Raw genomic sequence first — 23,590 nt, forward strand, 5'->3', positions numbered from 1 at the left:
AAGTAAATAAGATTATATCAAAACTATGTGGAATTAGGAACAGTTACACTTCATTGTGTTTTACAAATTTATTCTTAGTTTTTCATCACATAGATTTAAAAATTATGCACACTAGTTTATCTTTCCCAAAAAGTAGTTTTTCATCACAAGCTAATATAATATATGCTCTCAAGGACTATATAATCTTGAAGGTCCATTCCAACTCCACCTGTATCCCTGGTTCTATGAATTATGTGCTGACACTTCTTTGGAAAGTGTGTAAAATGACAGACACTCATAAATCCAAGAAACAACGATTTTCTTCAGTTTGTAAGAAAAAACAAAATCCCCATTTTGCAAAGGAAGATTTGGTTAAGCTTTCTGGAAGAAAAGCAGGTCAATCAAATTATAATTAGCTCTAATTAACCCTCCCAAGAGCTGTCAGCTTCTCTACCTGCACCTGCCTCATTCTCCAAAAGGTGCAAAATTGAGCTCTGACTCTGAACATCAAAGAAAACCAAAGAAACAATTTTCAATCTCTGTGTATAAACAGAAGTCCCTAATCAAAGACAGACACACAGGTACACCTATCTCATAAATTTTACCATGTAATTTGTTCACAATATAAATATTAATTTGTTAAAATCCAGTTAAATATATTTAACCCTAAACATGCATTTTCTAGTTTAGTGAAGGTTGATAGAAAGAAAAAAAACAAACAAACAAACTGTCTTTCTACTTCTCCAAGTCTGATTACAAATGTACTGAAGGAAACATCTACAGTATTGGGCATTTCCCTTCCTAATCAGAATGTCAACTCTGCTCACTGAAACCTGCTACAACACAAAAGCTATGTTTTGGCTACTTAAACATTTAGAATTTATCTGGAGTTTGGGGTTTAACAAAGAGCTGGCTTTGAAACAGAAATATGTAACTTCCAATTTAACTTTTAGAGTTTTAATTCAGTTGGGATCGTAATTTTATCAAATTTTTTTGTTTGTTTTGGAAGAACTTGACCGAGAGTTCCAAGCTGTAATCTAGATAAAAGGTAATAATATTCCTAAATTCATTTGGAAGAAAAAGAAATCAGTGAGAACTGGTACCACAAATTTTGGGAAAGAACAGTAACAACAGGAAAGAAAGAGGTAGGATGTGGTTCAAGGACATAGGCATATACCAAAATAGTTGGTACTGGCCAAAGAAGAGTTAGATAAAACATTCATTCACCCAATAAATATTTATTGACAAAGCAGCTGAAAGAGCAGATAGCCCCAAACAGACCCTAGACTATGTAACAGTTTAATCTATGGTAATGGAGATACCACAACAGAGTGAGTAGCTGCAACAACAAATTATCTGGGAAGACAAAAGTATAAAGTGTAGTTCCTCATTTCATACCATAGACCAAACAAAATAATTTCATAGATAGGTTAAATAAAGACAGACAGTGAGGTGGAAAACCAGGTTAATATGTATCTGATGTCGGTAAGGAAGGGACTTTTAAGAAAATTATTTAAAAGGAGAAGGCACAAAGAAAAAGATCTGTCAACACAAAAACACCTGTATTAAAAAATCTTTGAAAAAATTAGGAAGGGAATTTGTAGATGGGGAAATATTTACAACAGATTTGGTAGCAAGAGGGGGTAATAATTACAGTGTAAAGAGATCTTATAAAATGACATGGGAAAAGAGGAAAAACAGTTATTAGGAATATAAGAGAAATGAAGAGCCAAAAGGGATGGGGGGTGGGGGATAAGACGAAGGGCATATGCTCAGGAGTGACAGAATGTCCCTAGCAATCAGATCAGGAAATGAGCTACCTTCAATATTAAAGAATTGTGATGGAATTCACAATTTCATCTGAAACTCATCACCACAGACAATCCTTGGTATCTAACATGGATGACAATGGATCAAAGTACAGTATTTTCAAATAGGGTGGTTTATTTATATAGGGTTGGGTATGACTAGAGAAGTCTTGTTTTTAATTCTAAAACAGTTTGTGAATAAATCACTTAACACAATGTCAAGAGAGTCCCATATTGAAGTAAGAGTACTGAAAGTGTTTCTCACATAGTAAACTGCCAAGATAAGAGTTTTATAGTGTCAGCTGCCTTATCACTACTTCCTCCTTGGGTAAAATTTACTAGTTTGTCAGCAATATATATTGCTCTAACATCAAGAGACATAAAAGTCTGGCATGTACACAGATGCTTAAAACACACCCTGAAAGGTGTTCTCTTAGCAGCTAATGAAATTTTAGGGATTTGTACTTTTAAATTAAATAAGAAAAATTAAAGGGAGTAATGTCTGCTGTGGTAGATAAATATACCTCTGACAACGCACCAGCGATTGGGCACCTATGCTACAATGCTTTATAGGTTTTGCTCTATTTTACTTTCTTCTCACTGGATTGAGAGTTCCTTGTGAATAAGACGTCTAGCTTTCCCAGTACACCCATACAAAAGAGCATTCAATAAATGTTTCTTAAATTTCCTTGCCAAGTCTCCCTTGTAAGTCAGTACAACGCATGCGTGAAACAACTGATGACAGAGTGCTGAATTGGTCCCTGAACAGCCAGAAAGTAAGTGGCTCACGGCGGGGAACCCAGAACCCCAACATCAGTTCTAGCTAAGCCAACCAACTACAGAAAATACTGTCATCAAATGAACTGGAAGGTTTCTGTGAAGAATAAGGTCATTTCCCTTCCAAATTCCTCCAACTTCAAAAATTCTGTGATTCTAATTGAGCTGACACCATTCAAATGGGTTCTGTAGTATCAACAGGATAACAAATTTTTACTCAGGTTTTCTTAAAATGGTAAGACCTTTTCTACATTAAAAAGAAAACTGTTTGGGAATGGGGATTCTGAAATAGACATCTTTGCCAATGCTTGGTCAGAATGCCACATTCACGTCCAGTGAATCACTGGATATGGCTGGTGTCTGGGCAAAAAGGGACGCCAACTGGACTGTTCTTGTGTTCCCTTTCCAAGCAAGCTGTCTTTAACTCAGGCAGTTTCTTGAGCAAAGTCTAATGTTGGAAGACACATGGGTCATATTTTGATTCACAAAAAGGGAATTAATGTTGAAAAATAAATTCAACCAAGTTTTCTTTTTTAATAAATTTCTTTGCTCAGATTGCTGTCTGTCATTATAAGAGCTTTATAATTTTATCTCTCAAAAAGGCTTTTAAAAAATCATTTAAAGATAACTGTAAATTATACATATTTGTAAGAAATAATAGAGAGAGGTTCCCTGTATTCTTCAATAAGCCTCTTCCAATGCTTATAACTTGCATGACTATAACAGTAAAATATCACAAACAGGAAATTTCATTGATGCAATCCACCAACCTTAATCAGATTTCACCAGCTTTATAAGCACTTGGCAATAAAGAAGAACAACCTATAGATACATGCAACAACCTGGATGTGTCCCAAGGGAATTATGCTGAGTGAAAAAAGCCAATGCCCAAAAGTGACATACTGTATGATCACATTTACATAACATTCTTGAAATGACAAAATTATAGAGATAGAGAACAGATTACTGGTTGCAAGGTGTTAGTGGAGGGAGGACAGAAGGAGGTGGCTGCGGCTATAAAAGAGTAGCATGAGAGATGCTTGTAAAGCAGATTTTTAATAGAAAACAAAAGTTGACATTTTGAGGTCACAAAGTGACTACCTGAAATGGAAGCATAGGAACATTTTACTATAGTACCCTTTCAGAAGAGAAAAGACTGACAAATCAAATATATGTATTTTTCTTCTTTTCCTTTCTGAAGATGAGACGGCATCTTAGAATATCTACTAGTGCTATACTGAAATACTATAAAAAGTTCAGATCACGAAAAAATAAAAATAAAAAGGGTATGGGCACTGACACCACTTCTAAAAATTAGAGGCTTTACTGTTTCTTTAATAAATGCAGAAAGGAACACAATCTCTAAGAGTGTAAATACGTGAGTACTCCTTTAGTAAATCCCATAGTATTGTTGTTCCTTTTAGAGATATATTTAATCCGTTGTTAGTTTCCTTTGTTGCTTCATCCATCAACCAAGACAGCTCACAAGCCAGCGGCACCAGCTGTAACTAAGTTCATGTTCAACCTCAACTACCCAGAGACTCCTGTGCTGATTTGACCTTACGTTTCTGCCTCAGGACTTCATGCTCTCGTCAAACATTCAACCCAACCTTTGCACAGGTGAGGCTAACTGCAACTGGGCTTATCTGAACGTAAAGAAGTTGCCAAATGAGCAATTTCCCATGTTTCTTTAGCGCAAGGACTGGTTCAGACAAGCTAAATACTTTGGCTTTGGACTGTTTACCAGTTCACCGCTGCCTTAGGTCATAAACACACTGCTGAAACCAACTTGAAACAACTTAAGTGTGAGAGTACATTTTAGAAAAGTTGTTGATCAAAGGAAGTTGTTAGGAGAATGGCCCATGCCTGTTAAAAGTTGTTAGAACTTGAATCAAAAATAACGAGAAGTCTTATTTTGTGGGAAATTGCGCTCATGATTTTAAACAGTAAGGTGGGGTTATTCTGTAAGGCATAAAAGAGAACAGTGCAGCCAATTCCTTACAAATAAGTAAGTATTCTAGTAGTCAGCCCTGGTTGAAAAAAAGCAGCACACCTGATCCTTTCTAGAGAAAAAGGATCTCTTCATAGCTTGTTCTTGCCTTTTTACTTCTTTCTTTCCTCCCTCTCCCTTTTTCCCTCTCTCCCTATCTTTCAGTTCTTCACTGCTTTCTTTTTGGGTCACTATACTAAATAAAGGTAATTTAATTTCCATAATTTGCAATAGTTAATGGACCTTCAAAAAGGGGAGATTATTCTGTTTTTAGGATCAGGCCACTGTCTCACAATAATTCAATTAAAAGTTTATAAATGAGTGAACAAAGGATATCAAATTGAACTGGTAACCATCATTGTAAAATAAATTAAAAATCAATCTAGTGGTGTTTTAATAATCAGGTTACCTATGTACTTTTCATATAACTCAAGTTTCTGGTTTTTAAAAGTTTTTAAGAGAAGAGTTATACACATTCTCTATTTGTGATTTTTAAACACTCTTTTGCTAATTGTGAATAAAGAAATTAATCCTTGAGGAGACAGAATTTTAGTATTTTCAACAAAGTATAGGAACTCTCATTAACAATTCATCTGTATCGCTGAAATCCCCTTAAACAGAATGATATCATTCTATATACATAAGAAGTTTTGGGGCGCCTGGGTGGCTCAGTCGGTTGAGCGTCCGACTTCGCTCAGGTCATGATCTCACGGTCCGTGAGTTCGAGCCCCGCATCAGGCTCTGTGCTGACAGCTCAGAGCCTGGAGCCTCCTTCAGATTCTGTGTCTCCCTCTCTCTCTGGCCCTCCCCCCATTCATGCTCTGTCTCTCTCTGTCTCAAAAATAAATAAATGTTAAAAAAAAATTAAAAAAAAAAGTTGAATGGTATACATGGTCAATATACTAAAAAAATAAAAACATAAAAAATAAAAAGAACAGTTTTATGATTGATTTTGGGCAGTATATTTTTTATTGAAAGTGTATATTACTGAAATGAATAGCTGTGCCAATATGTATGGATATACTTGTATATACAAATACATACACATACTTTAAACTGTTTTTGCTAAAACTGGAAAATATACATTAATTTTTTTAATGTATATTTATTTATTTTTAAAAACATTCTTTTAATGTTAATTTATTTTTGAGAGAGAGAGAGTGACAGAGTGCGAACAGGGGAGGACCAGAGAGGAGACACAGAATCTGAAGCAGGCTCCAGGCTCTGAGCCATCAGCACAGAGTACGCCGCGGGGCTCGAACTCACAGACCACGAGATCATGACCTGAGCTGAAGTCGGACGCTTAACCGACTGAGCCACCCAGGTGCCCCGATATATATTTATTTCTGAGAGAGAGAGAGAGAGAGAGAGAGAGACAGAGCATGAGGAGAGGGGCTGAGAGGGACATAGAACCTGAAGCAGCCTTCCAGGCGCCCCTGGAAAATACACATTACATAATACTAAGAATACTATGAATCATTACAGCATGAACCATTATAGCCTCTCAATCACTAAATTACAAAGTCTTGACTGCTCCATTACTGTACATTCTATCATTGTTAAGTCTGATTGACTACTCATTGTATCTTTCACACAGACCTCGTTGGTGTATTTCCATTGCCACCACCAGATTAAACCCTCCACTACTTATCACCTGGAAGAGTGCTTCTCAAATTTTAAAGTGCGTACAAATCACTTGGCGACTTGTTAGATATAGATTCTGATTCAGGAAGTCTGGGGTGGCATGTGAGACCCTGCAATGCTAACTTCCAGGTGTTACTGACACTGCTGGTCCTGGATCATGTTCTGAGTAGCAAGAAGGTAGAGTTCTAGGGGTGCCTGGATGGCTCAATCGGTTAAGCATCCAACTCTTGATTTCGGCTCAGGTCATGATTTCACAGTTCGTGATATTGAGCCCAGTGTTGGGCTCTGCACCTGCTTGGGATTCTCTCTCTCCCTCTCTCTCTCTGCCCTTCCCCTGCTCATGCACACATGTGCATACTCACGCTCTCTCTCTCTCTCAAAATAAATAAACGTTAAAAAAAAAAAAGAATGTAGGGTTCTAGATTTGCAGTGTCCATTGTGGTAGCCGCTAGCTATATGTGGCTATTGAGCACTTGAAATATAGCTGGTCAACTGAATTTTCAATATAGTTTTAGTTTGCATTTAAATTAAAACATTCTCAAGTATAAAATATTTTTCCATTTTACAAAACTTTACTGTTTTGATGGAGCTTTGTTTCATTTTAATGACTGCATCATTTAAGATATAATTGTTGAACTGTAGTGTACAATAGGCATGTAAGTCATTTGTGTAATATACATAAACTGATGTGGTTACTATGGATTAATTACTTTAAATTTTTAATGCAATAATGTAAGAATGTGCTTATCTGGACATTTTCTGCAACAACATGAGTTACAGTAATACTTAATGTAAATCATAATTGGTTTTAAGTTGAAATGCTTATTTTTATTAGAATATAATTATTTTTTCTATTTAAAGTAGTAGGTATGGAAAAGATTTTATATTTAAAATGAAGACATATTTTTTTTTAATTTTTTTAATGTCTACTTATTTTTGAGAGAGACAGAGACAGGACGTGAGTGGGTTAGGGGCAAAGAGAGAGGTAGACACAGAATCCGAAGCAGGCTCCAGGCTCTGAGCTGTCAGCACAGAGCCCGACGCGGGGCTCGAACTCACAAGCTGTGAGATCATGATCTGAGCCGAAGTCGGACACCCAACCGACTGAGCCACCCAGGCGCCCCTAAAATGAAGACATATTACCGGTACAATATAAAATAGAGATGTATTAACTAGTAATATAATCAGGACAATAAAAAGAGACTACAAGAAGGTGTGTTGCAAATTTCATGATAAATTCGGTTGCAATCTACAAAGCTGTCTGTTGTGATGAAAAATTTTAAGTGTATAAAAAGTGAACAATATTAAGAGGCATTTTTGTACCTACATAGTGAATCTAGTGAATCTGGTAAGTTTTCTCTTAATGGTGAAACAACAACCAATGATATCAGTCACCTGAAGTCAGAAGTAAATGTTTAATATTTGTAATTTTGGACAGCTATAAAATGGCTTGGATCGTTGCACAAAAGAGTAAATAAACCATTTTTAGATCAAGATGGTAATTTCAGTTATGATAAAAGACTAGAAAAGATATTTTACCAAAAATGAAAGATCATCAATTAAGTCACAAAACAAATGCCTACAGAATATAAGAACTTTTTAACAATATCAATGATCCATTGATTTAAAATCTGAAAAACTACAAAGACCTTTCTTTAGCTTTAGGTGAGCCATGTGACATAGGAGACACTGCCCAATTCAAACTTCATGCATGTACTATCTTAGGGAACTTCCAAATTTATGACAAAAAGCTATCAATCTGCAGCCTAAAAAAAATCAAACTTGTGGTCTAGATATTTTTAACTTTTACATCTTTCAAAGAAAGAGTTTAAGCTGGATATTGAATAAAATTGCTTATCATAATAGATGATGCTGCAGCCTTGTTGGATCAAAAATTCAAACTTACTGACATTTTCCAACAAGAGACTGTTTTCTTTATTGCTTCATTCCACTGTACATTACATGTGGAAAATATCTGTGCTCAGTTTTTGAAACTGAATGTGTGAAAAACGTCATGGATACAGTTGTTAATATTGTTTAGTATATATGTGCAAATTCTATGACTCTTCACTAACTTTAGAAGACAATGGGTTTAATGATCCTGTGTTCTTTGCCAATACTCTTTGGCTGAATTGTGCAAGAGTTTTACAAAGATTTACCATATTTTTAACTTGAATTAAAATTTTTCTTAAAACAGAAGGAATGCTTGCCTAATATTCAATAATCAAGGACAAAAAAAAAATCACTATCACACTGCACATGAATGAGCTAAATTTAAAGCACCAAGAAAAGGGAAGGCTTATTTGTGAAGCCAAACAAGTATAAGAATTTACACTGACATTAAAACTTTTAATAATATCCATCAATAATAATGATTTTACATATTTTCTACCATAAATTAATATGCAGATTTTTAATTATTCATAGTGTCACATAAATTAGTTACAAAAAACTAAGAAAAATTTAAGGTATGCTAAGTTGATACTGATAAATTTAGAATTGCTTTCAATATATACTTCTTTGAACTTGATGTTAATGGTATTAAGAATTAGTGATATACTTAATTTGAAAAGATGTAGTTTTGAAATAATTTGCTTGAAAGGCAAAGTCTTCTAGAAAAGCATGAAATCGTTTTATCCATATGCATGCAAATATTATTAGAAAAAGATTTTGATATTCAGTTAGAAAATTTTTAAGTTATGTCTGGAAAATTTATGTATATGAAACCATTTTTTTCAACAGTAAATCTTGTTAAATCTAAACACAGATACAGCATTTTCAATGAAAATTTAGTGTACAAAATAAGATATGCTCTAAGTGTAAATAACACTGGACTTCAAAGATACAGTATGAAAAAAGAATGTAAAAATATCTCATTAATGAATTTTTAATATTATTGCATCTTCAATCCTATTTTAGATATATCAGACTAAAGTATATTTAAAATAATTTTACCTATTTCTTTTTACTCTTTTAAAAATGTGGCCACTAGAAAATGAACAATACGGGGACGCCTGGGTGGCTCAGTCGGTTAAGCATTTGACTTCAGCTCAGGTCATGATCTCACGGCTTGGGAATTCAAGCCCCGTGTTGGGCTCTGTGCTGACAGCTTGGAGCCTGGAGCCTGTTTCGGATTCTGTGTGTGTGTGTGTGTGTGTGTGTGTCTCTCAATGGCCCCTCCCCTGTTTGTACTCTCTCTCTCTCTCTCTCTATCTCTCTCATACAAAAATAAATAAATATTAAAAAAATTTTAAGAAAGAAAATTAACAATACATAGGGGGCTCTCATACCTCCATTAGACAGTGCTGGTCCACACTATTACAAAAGCCTCTTATTTGATCTTGAGTTACTGAATACTCTTAAGTATAGATATTCTTCATCCATCCCTTTATTCACCAAATATTTACTGAGTACCTACTCTGTGTCAGATATTATTCTAATATAAATCGGAGAACACAGCAGAGATAGCTCCCCTGTGAAGCTTACCCTCTATTTGGGAGATATAAAGGGCAAAAACATGACAAGCATATAACACCTAAGAAAGCAATTAATAATACCACAAAACTTCTCCACACATAGTAAGGGTTGGAGGTCAGTGGAGTGAGGGTGCAGGGAACGGGGGGAGGGAAGAGTGATAAGAGGTGAGGTCACTGAGGTAAGAGGAGTGTGAGAACAGCAGATCAGGTAGGTCATCATAGGCTCTCACATTGACTTGTAGGCTACTACTGGTAGGATTTTGGCTTTTACTTTGTGATGGAAATCCCTAGAGAGTTCTAACTTAAGTTTTAAAAAAAATACTTCTGGTTGCTCTGTTCAGATTAGACAGTATGGTGGTGGAACAAGGGTAAGAGCAGGGTGATCTGGTAGGAAGCTGTCATTACAACACAAGCCACAGATGATGGTGGCTTAGACTAGTGATGGATGTGGTGAAAAGTGGTGAAATTCTGTAGCTTTAAAAAGTAGGGCTAACAAATTGGATGCAGAGTGTGAAGGAAAGAAAGGGATCAGATCACAGGTGAAGCAAGTCGATAATTTTTCTCCTTGTCAAGTATCTTCAGAGGTGGTCTGTTGTCTAAAATCTTAGGTTGGTATTCAAGTGCCTATATGCTTTGGCCCCAACATAGCCACCCAAACGCCACTTCCTAACACTTTTCATCTGTCCACAGCTCCCTTATATTCCTGGGCTTTTAATAATGCTGCTGCTGCTGATAAAAGAATACAAACCCAAGTTACTATTTTTGAGGAACCTACTATATTCTGACAGTTTTACTCTGAAAGTCTTGATTCCTATGAACAAATTCTAAGACAGAGATCATCACCACAGTGTTAGATACGAAAACACAAACATACTAACAAATAATAGTACAGTTAGTGTGCAAAAGGCCTATTTTGACCTCAAGACTTTTTCTTTCATAGCATGATTTCTATGCTGTGCCCTCCGTCTGGAACGTTCTTTCCTTTCTATGTCTGGCCCAGTTCATGTATGCGTCACCCTCTCTATAAAAAGTCTCATTATCTTCTCAGCCAGAATTAGGTTTTCCTCCTCTAAAGCAAATGGTTAAAACAAATCATTCCCACATATTTTTCAGCACCTAGCATTTCTTTTTCTAGTATTTATAATAATGACAATGATAGTTTATATTTGTTGAGTGCTTACTATGGACTGTACCCATTTATACTATATATGTTGCTTAATACTTCTAGCAGTCTTGTGAGGGATCCCATTATCAAACTCATTTTAGAAGTGATGGAAATGAGGTTTGGAGAGATGAAGTAGCTTGCCCAAGGTCAAGAGCAAGCAAGAGGCAGGATCAGAATAAACCTACATGGTCTAACTCCAAAGCCTATTATCTGCCTCATTACTCCTTACACTAATTCACCATTCATCATATAAGATTTTTTTTCCTATTTATTTTTCCATCTATGTCCCATCTTTTTCTATTGAATCTTGTTAAGTTCTGAGACATATTTGTCTTATTTATTCATGAAGACCCAACCTTCCCTAATAAAAGAAATTAATCTGTTCAGAGAAATAAATACAGGAGGGCCTCAAGTGGAAGAAGTAGGTATTGCAAGGGGAAAAAAAGCAAAATTGTTAAATTTTTCTTTAGAATCATTTCTTAATCAGTCCTTAATGTAAATATTTTGTCAAGTATGCTCTATATTCTAAAGTTTTAAGCTCTAACCATTTAGGAGAAAAGATAATTTTAATTAAATGTAGGAAAAAACCCACCTTCTCATTTGTTCCAAATGTAAAAATCAACAAAGAAGATGTCTAAATGTCTACTTTCAGGATGCAAACACTAAAACATAAAAAAGCCTGGCCATATAAACTGATGCAGGAATTTAAGACACAGCTAGAAACGCATACCAACCAAAGCACAAAAATATTTAATGAGAGTCTTAAAATTGGCCAAAAAAATAGAGGACTTTTAAACACTTATTATTCGGAAATAATTCTGAGTGCACAGCAGAGTGGCAAGAATTAGTAGTACAGAAAACATCCTCATACCCTTCACCCAGATTTACCTAGTTCACCAGATTTATCCTTTCATTAACATGTTCATGAGTGAGAAATACGCTTGTAAGCCACTGGTATGTACAGGTTGTTGCTGAAGTCCTGCAAATTCTCAATCTCTCTCATACAGAAACACACATATACATGCACACACATGTGTATAGATGTATATGCATAAAACACATATACACACACATCACTTTTTTTCCTTAACCTTCTGAGGGTAAGTTACATACATCATGGCTCTTTACCCCTAAAAACTTCAGTATTTCGTAAGTATAAGTATATTCTCATATAACCATAGTTTAGTTGTCAAATTTAGGAAATTTAACAATGATCCAATACTTTTATCTAATCCACCATTTGTACTCCAAGGTTGTCAACTGACCCAATAACATCCTTTAGAACATTTTCCCCACTCCAGTGCATGATCCAGTCTACTATGGTCAGGTCTTGTATTTATTCTGTCTTTAGGCTCTTTTAATCTGGGATCTTTTACTGCTTTTCTTTCTTCTTTTTTTTAATGACATTGATATTTTTGAAGAATACGGCCATTCTGTCTTTCTCTTGTGCTCCTTCTCTCTCTTTCACACACACACTTAAAAAAAATAAAACTATTCTTGATTTTGAGTTTGTCTAATGCTTTCTCATAGCTAGACTCAGGTTACATGTTCTCTGCTGGAGGACTACATAGGTGATGTGTCCTTTTCAAGGTTTCACATTTGGAGTCACATTCTCCATCTGTTCTTCTTCTTTGGTGCTATCAATTTTTAGCACCGGGCAAGGTGTTGTCTTATTTCACTACTGTATAATTATTATTTTCCCCTAGCAATTAATAAGCAGTTTATAGAGAGCTACTTTAAAATCATGTAAATATGTAAATACTCTGCTCTTCATCAAGATTTCCCCCTAGATTTAGCATCTGATGACTCCAGCCTGATTCAGTCTATACTAAAACAGATGCAAAATGCTGATTTCCCAAATCTGGCAGCCTCTGCAGTTACGTCAGCACTCAACAGTCTATAATGAGCAAGAGCTCCCCTTTCTCCCCATTAATTAACTAATCTATTTACTAACGGTATGGACTTAAGGATTACTTTTTTCAATGGTCTGCAACTCATTACTGTATTTAATTATTTTGGTACTCAAGTTCTTCCAGATTTAGCCAGCAGGAGCCCTTTTCAAGCTTATTGCTTATGACATGACCCCATCATTTGGAGCACTTCCTTATTTTCTGGTAAAATGAGATGTTCTAAGTTCATCTTGTATTTACCCTCCCTCCAATGCTTAAATCAGTCATTTCTCCAAGGAGACTGGGTTCCTTTAGTAGTTAATGATATCTGGGCATTTACATATGCTATGTGTTCACTGCTGTTAGAGTGTCTGCTTCTTGGTTCTTACAACTGACAGAGTCAGGGAATGATTATATATATATATATATATATATATATATATATATATATATAAAATATGCGTAAAAATATATATGTGCACATATACATATAGATATTAAAAATTTTTTTTATGTGTATTTATTTTTGAGAGACAGAGAGACAAAGCGTGAGCTGGGGAGGGGCAGAGAGAAAGGGAGACACAGAATCTAAAGCAGGCTTCAGGCTCCAAGCTGTCAGCACATAGCCCGATGTGGGGCTCGAACTCACAGACCTCAATTTCATGACCTGAGTCTAAGTCGGACGCTTAACCGATTGAGCCACCCAGGCACCCTGACATACAGCTATTTTAGAAATGATACATTCACAATACCTCCAATTCCAGTCCATCTCACAGGATTCTTTTGTGACTTTACTCTATTTTGTATGTCTGTGCATTTTCATTGAGATTCTGGCTCTCAACGACAATCAACACATTTGCTAACATCCATAATACATCTAAAATGGTTTCAGACTTGCTTTGCCTGCACCACTAAAACAACAATAAAACTAAACAACAACAACAACAACAACAAAATACTAAAAAAAGGTTCAGGATTTGTCTGCAATTCTTTTCCAACTCAGTCCCAACCTGTCAAAGTCTGAACACAAATACTGTGTTCACAAGTTACTTGAATTGGTTTTCCTTTAGCATGAGGATGGTATTCATTTGAAATACAAACAGATTCATTTATTTCAGTTGGCTTGTAGCTTTAGGTTCATTTTCCCTTCCTTATCTTTATTGATTTCTTTGTACATGTGTTGAATGTGTAGAATATTAACATGCACCCAAAAGTAAAAATTACATAAAAAGTAATTCTCAGAGAGGTGTCTCTCCATCCTGTATCTTTTCCACCCTGTGTCCACCCACACCATAGATAACCAGTTTCATCACTGTGTCGTCTTCCTTTGGTGTCTTTCATAAGAGATAAACAGATATATAACTGCTCTTGTTTATTAAACATTGCATATACGCTCTTTTGAACTCTGTTTTTTTTTCCTTGGTAATATCTCCTGGAAATCACTCCATATTACTCAAGAGGAATTAAGGCAAGTTTCCAATATTTTCTAATTACAAGCAAGACTGCAATACTGTGCATATATATTTTAATACTACTAGAGGCATATTTTCAGGGTAAATTCCCAGACATGAGATTGTCAGGTCAAGGGTAAATGATATATTGATTTGTTAGAACGGCCAAATCCTCCTTCATAGGGGCACCATTCTGCATGCCAGATAAGAATGACTGTTTCAAAACATCCTCACCAACAGAGTACCATCAAGCTTTTGAATTTTTGCTCATCTGATGGGTGAGAAATGGTATTGGCATAGTTTTTCTAAAAAAAAAAAAAAAAAAAAAAAAAGCTTTGTTGAGGCAGAATTCTTCTATAGTAAATTTCAATATAGTAAAATTTACTAATTTTAGGTATACAGTTTGTTAACTTTGTTTAACCCAAGGTTATAAAAGTTCCTTCTAGGATTTAATTGTTTTAGTTCTTATGTTTATATCTATAATAATTCAGTTAGTTTTTTAGTATGACATGGGGTAGGGGTGGAGATTCATTTTTTTTCCTCATACAAGTATTTCCTTAATCTATCCCCATGTATTGTAATGAGCATCTTTCCCCCAGGTGAATTGTCCGTGAACCTTTTCGAATACCAAATGATTCTAAGTGTGGGTCAATTTCTACCAGTGTCACATTATGTTAGCTCCAGGCTTATAGCCAGGAGGAGAAGTTTGTCTGATTATGTACACTCTTCCAATTCCTTTGGTAGTTACTTATTTTTTGATGTCAGGTTTTAAAGCTTTTTTCTGTTGGAAGATGTCTTCGGCCAGTTTTTATACTCTATCATTACTAGAAGCTGGAAGTCCTATCTGAGTGTAGACTTACTTGGTATTTCTCTTATTATGAGAAAGCTTATCTTTTCCTATAATTAAGGGACATTTTCATGTTTTTTGGGTGAACTATCTGTTCATGTCTTTGCCAATTTTTCTACATCATTTTTGCTTCTCAACTGTTACAACTTCTATCTGGTTATTACTTGTGTACATGAATACAATTGAGTATTGCATTTTGATTTTATATTTTGCTAGCTTGTGAATTTTTCATTGAATGAATTTTATCATTGATTGTCAATGGTATTCTGGATAACTATTATATCATCTGTAAGCAAATGGTTTTACTTATTTCTTTTCTAATTCACATACCCCTAGTTGTTTTTCTAGTCTAAATGCATTTTCTTTTTTTTGTGTGCTGTTTCTATCAGGTTTAGGCACTGATGTTTTACTAGTTTCAAAAGAAGAACTTGGAAATTTTCTTTCATTTTTTTAATCCTCTGAAGCCACTTATGTAGTTTTGGGATTGCCAAAGTTTGGTTAAATTCCCCTGTAAAACATCTGGCCTGGTCCTTTTCTAGAGGGTAGTTTCTTGATAACTCTGCTTCTTTTATGTAAATTGATCTGTTAAGCTTTCTATCTCTACTGAGGTCAGTTTTGACAAACTATATTTTCCTAAGAAAATCTTTTAAAAGAGCTTTTAAAACATCATTAACATGATCCCATTCATGTTAATTGAAATAACTATGATGGTCTCAACTCAGTCATATTTTGTTGAAATTATTGTGTACATATATTATATTTACTGTGTTTATTTTGTGTGTTTCTTTTGCTTTTTTTTTTCCTTTAAATTACTTTTGGTATTTTGTAAGGTGTGTATTTTCATTCCATAGGTTACCTTTGTTTATTACTTTTTATAGTGCCTGAAATCTCCTCTATTTTTACCTAATGTTTTACTATCTGACATCAGCCTTACTTACACAACAGAGTGGTTGTATTCTATTTTCCTTTTTTTCCCCTGCTTTATCCTCTCATTTTTTAAATAAATTGCATCTTCTGATTTTTTTGTCAGACATGTGACCTCAGTCTCATTTTTGTCTCAGCAATAGAATATCTGTGAAATGCTCATTCTTTGGGAAACTCTGGACAAAGTTATTCCAGTAATTTTTTGGCTGGATGAAATTCATCCTCTCCTAGATTCCTCAGGAATACTACGTATGTGCAGCATTCTCTGAATACTGGCACATTCCAAACTATTTTTCCAGGGCCTTGGTATCTGAAAGTCAGCTTGGCTGTATACATTTTGGTTTACATTTTCTTTCCTTTAGTTTCTTGAAAATGGTGCTCTACTTGGCCTTACTTTGTTGTGCTGAGAAGGCTGATGCTGGTCAAATTCTATTGTCTTTGTAAGTTATTTGATCTTTTCACTTGGAGGCATGGTGCATTTTCCTATCTTTAAAGCCTAATACGTTTACTGGATATGTCATAGAGTTGATCTTTCGAGGTCAGATTTCCCTAGTACCCAATGAGAGATTCAGGTCTTCTTTTATTCTGGGAAGTTTTCTTGGATTATAGTTCTAAATATTAGTGTTGTTCAGTTGTTTTATTTCTTCAAGAAACTCTTTTACATCCTTTCACTATCGTTGTCCTGGTTATGGCATTTTTTTTTCCAATGCTTTTTTATCTGTCTGTATTTATAAACTTAGTTTTCATTTCTGATATACTTTTGTCTTTTCCTATTTCTTTCCTAAGTTTTACCAACTCTCCTTTTACTTCTTCCTCCCTTTTTTTAAAATCAATTTCTATTCTTAGTTTTTTAAAAAATTTCTGATTTAAAGTGTTTTTTTGTAGTGGCAAATGTTTTGTTTAAGGATATTTGAGTTTGGAGTGTCATATTAGTTTTCTTCAGCTTTGTGGTCAAATTGTTTTGGAGAGTTTTTATCAGAAGGAAAACTTTAATTCATATTGTCTGATTTTTTACAGTAGTTTTGTAATAATGGGGACAGATTTAATTTTTTTTTTCCTATTCCTTTTTCTTTCACAGAAAGAGTTCTTAGTTCAACAGCACACTCTCCTGTGCAGTTCTTTATGGATCATGATTGTCATGGTGGAGGTAGATGGAAAGGACTGGTATGTATTGTTTCTCTTTCATTTCTGCATAATCTTTAATTTTCTCCTCTTATTTCCTTATTGCCTAGTCTCCAAGGGATACCATCTTGTTTCTGTTCACTTGGTTATTCCCCAGAGACAATGATTTTCCAATGTTGCCACTTCTGGTTACACACTTCCTCAAGTCCTGGGAACCACCAACTACTATTCTGTGCTTAGAGTCTGGCATTCATTATTGCATTTTCTTTGTGGAGGTGATTTTATTTGAACTTTGTCTAATTGTTCTGTTTTTCCTAGTTATTTTCCAGAGTCATTGAAGGCTTACCACCCCTGTTCTTTGTATTCTAGGTTTCAGCCGCAGGCAAGCTGCAGGAGTTTGAAATTTTTTTATTCTATTTATATATATTTTCAAAGATGTGATGTTTTATGTCACAGTCATATTGAAGGTATGGGTTCTATGTGATTTTATTAGCTTTCTTTGTCGATTTTATGTTTTCTGGGGGGATGAAGTCAGGGAAATTCAAAATCAGTTGATTGTCAGTGATCTCTAGAAATGTTCTTTTATCTTTCTACTCTTAACAATATTTATTTCTATGTCTATTTCATGATAATGCCACTGTATCTGTTCTGTTGCAAGCTGCCTAAAATTTTGTGAAGAACAATGCAGAGTAAAAATAAATTTTTACTTTTTAGTACTAAAAACTAAAAATAGGGGCACCTGGGTGGCTCAGTTGGTTAAGCATCCAACTCTTGATACTGGCTCATGTCATGATCTCCTGGTTCATGAGACTGAGCCCCATTTTGGGCTCTGGGCTAACAGTGCATCCAGTTGATATTCTCTCTCTTTCTCACTGCCCCTTCCTTGCTTGCATGTGTACGCACTCTCTCTCTCTTTCAAAATAAATAAATATACATTTTAAAAAATGAAAGTAAAAAATCCTCTGCCTTGGAGGTTTCTTTTCTTCTTTTGTTTTTTTCTTTAATACAATGAAGTATGAGAAACAGAAGAAAAGAAAAAGGGAAAATAAAAGGGTAAAACAATAGAATAGCAATGAGATTGGCCATTTCAGTCCATGGTTATCTGGTTTTGAAAGCAATTTCTTTGAGCAACAGTAGCAGGACTTCACAGAAACAGCCTCTGAAAGTGATTGCCATTAAGATTTATGCTATTTTATACTATGTTACTCACATCTGTAAGCTCCAGGATATTACACAGCATCATTGCTATATACCTCATATGTTTATGCACTTACACATAAAACACACATATGTAATATATGCACTTACTTGTTTCACATTCTGGAGTTCTTCTGTCAACTGTTTCTTTTGCCTTTCTGATTCAAATAGTTTTTCCTATATTTAAAAACCACTGAATTAATAACATGTTATGAAGTACCAATGAGTATCATTCTTAGGGCTTTATTTCAACATTTATAAATTCTCCAAACATCCAATCGCTACAATCTGAAAGTAGTTCTCAGTCAGTTTTCTAGCTTTACACATACCATTCAAAAGTAATTAGTTATTTACAGTACAACTGTGATATAAATGCATTTCCTGTTAACTGTAAATAGCCATTTTGTACACTCTCCACTTCTGAGCTCCAAAATAAATCCATCAGGATGAAAATGTGTAAATACTAACAAAATTTGGAAAAGAGCGATCATTACCCAGGTGCTTCCAAACTGAAGAGCATTACTGTTACATCTTAGAGGTAAAGGTCTCTTACCACACGAGAGGACATAAGAAATTGGATTGACTATTCTTTTCCTGATTTAGCTTGTACTTGGAAGATTATCCACAAAAATGAAGATACGGCTACCATAACCAAACTACAAAATAATAGTTACTAATGTAGAATATGCATGCAAATTAAATACTATCATCTTTTAACATTAACTTAAGCACATACTCTAAAACATTCAGTGTTTTAAAAATATATCATAAATAAATCCACATTTTATTGATCAAATCAAAAATACTCAGAGTAATTTAAGGACCATTTTACTATAAACTTGGGCAGAGGAACTGCTTGAAGATTAAGTTGAGTGGTAAATATTCATGGCAACATTGCAATGTTTATAAGAAGCATTCTGCTTCCTGGTATATTTCAGCTCATTCTTATCTAACAGATGAAATGAGGGTGTATGAAGATGAATATCATATAGCAATCTAATGAATCTGCCACAGGCCGGGAGCCAGGAAACTGCTGGCTCTCATGCTTTGATGCTCTAGCAACTCACCTTCACTCTGTGTCCTACTTTTTTTGCATCTGTAAATGGAAAATACATCTATTTTCATTCAGCTTTGCAAACCAGTAGCAATCTAAACTTTGTAGGGAGATGGCTTCAAGTTAAATAAAGAACACAGCACTTTTAAAAATCATTCTTGTACAATAAAGAAAAAAGTAGCCACTGGCATCAACTTATCTTGGTTTCATTTTTATTTGTATTGTACCTCAAGTCAGAGATGAAGGATAGAGATGTCACAGGATAACGGCAAGTGACTAGAGAGCACCTACACATTCTGTGAACTGCATTTAACAACCTCTGTCATTTGTGTGTGTGTGTGTATAACACAAGTAAAAATACTCAAGGTACAAATGTTATCTCAATGAAGTATTTATTGCTTTGTACACTCTATATGGCCAAACAAGTGGTTCTCAGCCACTAGGTTTCCAGGTAAAGTAAATTATAAAATACAGAATATGCTTTATCTGAGATTTCAGGTCCTATCACATTAGGGTATGTTCAGTTACGTTTTACAGACATTAAACGTGAATCCTGATTTATTGAATAGCTATTTAGGGAAGCCCTGCTTAAACATTATCTAAATACACTTTTAAATTAAAATTCTAATAATTAATACTGATATTCAAATAAAAACTGAAATATATCACTAAACAATGATAAATATTAAGAAAATGGAAAAAGACTTGAGAGCCTCTCAAAATTCTAATGAACCATAAGATTAAATGGCTTACAGAGAGATAAATTATGTAAGATGCTATTTTACCAAGATAACCATTGTTGGAGATGTTTTCAAAGAGAATATGAGGAAATATTGTCAATTTATTCTTAAAGCTAAATTTGTATTTTTTCATTTTGTGACCCTTAACTGTTTACCAACAAATGTAGAAGTGGTTTCAAAGTTGTAAAAAGTCTATAAATATTCCTTTAGTAATGGAATGTTCATACACACTTGGAAGGAACATGAATTGGTAAAATCTTTTGAAGGGTAATTTGGTAGCATGCATAAAATTTTATGTGACATATCCTTTGATAAAGCAATCTGACTTTCAGAAATATTCAATTTGTATTTTTAAAATTGTAGAAATTACTCAAAGATACAACTACAAAGCTATTTATGAAGGAATTATTTTTAATTTATTTTAAGTTTATTTATTTATTTATTTTTTTAATGTTTTTATTTATTTTTGAGAAAGAGAGAGAGAGAGAATGAGCAGGGGAGGGGCAGAGAGAGGGAGACACAGAATCTGAAGCAGGCTCCAGGCTCTGAGCTGTCAGGACAGAGCCTGACGTGGGGCTCGAACTCATGGACGGTGAGATCATGACCTGAGCTGAAGTCGGACGCTCAACCGACTGAGTCACCCAGGCGCCCCAAGTTTATTTATTTATTTTTGAGAGAGAAAGAGACAGACTGTGAGTGGGGGAGAGGCAGAGACAGAGAGAGAGAGAGAGAGAGAGAGAGAGCAGACAGAGAATCTGAAACAGACTCCAGGCTCTGAGCTGTCAGCACAGAGCCTGACACGGGGCTCAAACTCTGAATGGCGAGATCATGACCTGAGTGGAAGTTGGACACTAAACCAACTGAGCCACCCAGGCACCCCTGAAGGAATTCTTTTTAATAGTGGAAAACTGGAAACAGCTTAAATATTCATCTATAAGGAACTGGCTAGAAAACTTAGGACAGAACCATTTGATGGCAGAAGAGCCATTGCGGAGAATTTGGCAGATAAGCACATATTAACTTGAAAAGTAGCCTAAAATATAAGGCTAACAGGGGTGCCGGGGTGGCTCAGTGCCGGGGTGGCTCAAGCATTTGACTCTTGATTTCAGCTACTTGATTGCACAATTTGTGGGTTGGAGCCCTGTGTTGGGCTCTGTGCTGACAGCATGGAGCCTGCTTGGGATTCTCTCTCTCCCTCTCCCTCTCTGCCCCTCTCCTGCTCATGCTCTCTTTCAAATTAAATAAATCGACTTAAAAAAAAGAAGATATAAGGCTAACAAAGAGAGGGGAAAAAAAGAAAGCAAGCTGTAAAAAAGTGTGCAGTGTGTGAAGAAATTAATGTTAAAGTTAAAACACACATATACATTTATTTTTATAAATATAATTGGCTGTACAGAAAAAGGCTCTCAGGATGCCTGTGTGGCTTAGTTGGTTAAGCACCTGACTTCAGCTCAGGTCATGATCTCACGGTTTGTAAGTTCGAGCCCCGTGTCGGGCTCTGTGCTGACAGTGTAGAGCCTGAAGCCTGCTTCAGATTCAGTGTCTCCCTCTCTCTCTGCCCCTACTCTGCTCATGCTCGCTCTGTCTCTGTCTGTCTCTCTCTCTCGAAAATAAACAAACATTTAAAAAAATTAAAAAAAAAAAGAAAAAGTCTCTAAAAGGATAAACAAGGTATGTTTAACAATGGCTTCCTCTAGAAGTTGGAGTTTAAATACTAAGGTAGGAAAGAAATTTCTTCCTTTTTTAAGGTGGGTGTAAAGATTTCAGTTTAATAAAAATTAAATAAACATAGATTTTTACTTATTTCAGAAAATAAAGTAAAATAATTGAAAAAAACATATTCCTATGGTGAATTAATCATGAATCAAGTAGTTATAGGGCTTTTCTTAAAGACTTGGAAAATATAATGTATTTCTGTAAAAATTAGGATATAATTTAATATTCTACTAAAAACAAAATGAAAATATGTAAAATGAATCAAAATCTTAAAGTATATTTGGGCACACTGTATGTCTATTCTTCTCTTAATCATATTGCTTTAATTCCAAATTATGTTACCAAAACAAGAGGTCTCTGAAGCATGTATTTTCCATGGGAAAAAAGTATTTCCAATGAACATCTAAGGGATCCAAAATTGTCATGGCTTGCTTTGTTGACTCATCTAATCTTTGTTGGCTTCTCATCCTTGCCACCAATATGAGAATAAAAAGGGGCAGAAGTAGCCAGATCAGAAGGTATGAGCAAAAACCAGTCTACCCTGAATCTTATATGGACATGGTGAAATATAAATAAGTATGTGAACCAAAAAGTTGACTCTTTAAAGGCCTATTGACTAAATAAGTGATCTATTTTGTGATATTAACAGTTTTTGCAATATTAATTTTATTTATAATATTACAAGCATTAATAGCATACATTTGATAATTTACTTATAATAAATATAATAATTTTCTTCCTTTTCTTTTTTTCTAAGCAAAATGTAAGGAGGCAAAATTGGAGATTACCTTGAGTGTATTCACTTCCTCCAAGGCATCATTTCTTTCACGCTTAAGCCTTTCCATTTCATCTGCCTCTAAGGAATCACAGGGAAGAAGCTGTCAACATTAAAATACAAGAAAAAAGTTATGCATTAAATGCTAATTATGAGAACTAGCATGAAAATCCTTTTTGACGAGTGTTAAGCTTTTGCATTTTAATAACAAAATTTGGTTTCTTTGGAGTCATTTGATTAGATGAAAGAGAATATTAAAGCAACCTGGGGAAACTTGATTTAAGCTTAACTTCACATTGTTGTTATTTATAACAGAATCTAGATGATTATTACATATACATATCCTGTTGTCCTCTTTATGATTGTTTCAACAATATAATTTCCCTTAAAAGTCCAAATTCTAAGACTATGTTTATAATGTCAAAAAGACGTTGAGTTATCGACATAAACTCTTCCCCAAAGACATCCATGCCAAGTACATGGTATGTAAGGTTAACAAAAGGCTGGACATTATCAACCAAGATGGTTTATGTAAACCCAGTAAAGTTCATTAATCGAAGATATGTCTTGTTTTAACTAAATAAAATGCAATATTAACAGCCAAGCAGCTTAAAAAGATCCCTGCACAGAAATTGTGGATTGAAAGTAATATTAATAATTCATGCACAAGTGAATAACAACAACAACAAAATACCAGAGATGACAATTTCTCTTCTCTTACTGCTAGCATGATCTCTTTGACAGTTAATTACAAGGTAAAAAACAATGACAATCTAATCAGAGATAAAAATCCAAGTCTAATTACAGCCATCTTGTATGTATAAATTATAACAGAATAAAAAAAGTATAGAAAATATAATTTAAAGGACTATGTGGAAAAAATGATTGCTCTTATAAGAATGGGCTTAAGGTAGGGCCTTTCAGAGAGGAGAGGTAAATACAAAAGATCATAAAAATAATTAATAATGTCACCATTTATTATGAACTTACTGTGTGCAGATACATTCCTAAGGACTATATATATATATTCAAAGTT

The 23,590-nt window shown here is 34.6% G+C and overlaps 1 protein-coding gene across 1 annotated transcript in view; it reads right to left on the reverse strand.

Annotated features, from left to right (window-relative positions):
* The window catches only part of STXBP4 (syntaxin binding protein 4), a 166,211-nt gene that overhangs the window by 82,580 nt on the left and 60,041 nt on the right, over positions 1 to 23,590 (reverse strand). The window contains exons 11-12 of the mRNA XM_043584020.1: positions 22,568 to 22,657; positions 18,381 to 18,446 (exon numbers count right to left, since the gene is read on the reverse strand). Of these exons, the coding sequence (XP_043439955.1) occupies positions 18,381 to 18,446; positions 22,568 to 22,657 (156 nt within the window). The remainder of the gene's footprint in view (positions 1 to 18,380; positions 18,447 to 22,567; positions 22,658 to 23,590) is intronic.

This window comes from Prionailurus bengalensis, chromosome E1 (genome assembly GCF_016509475.1).
Source record: "Prionailurus bengalensis isolate Pbe53 chromosome E1, Fcat_Pben_1.1_paternal_pri, whole genome shotgun sequence".
Taxonomy (NCBI): domain Eukaryota; kingdom Metazoa; phylum Chordata; class Mammalia; order Carnivora; family Felidae; genus Prionailurus; species Prionailurus bengalensis.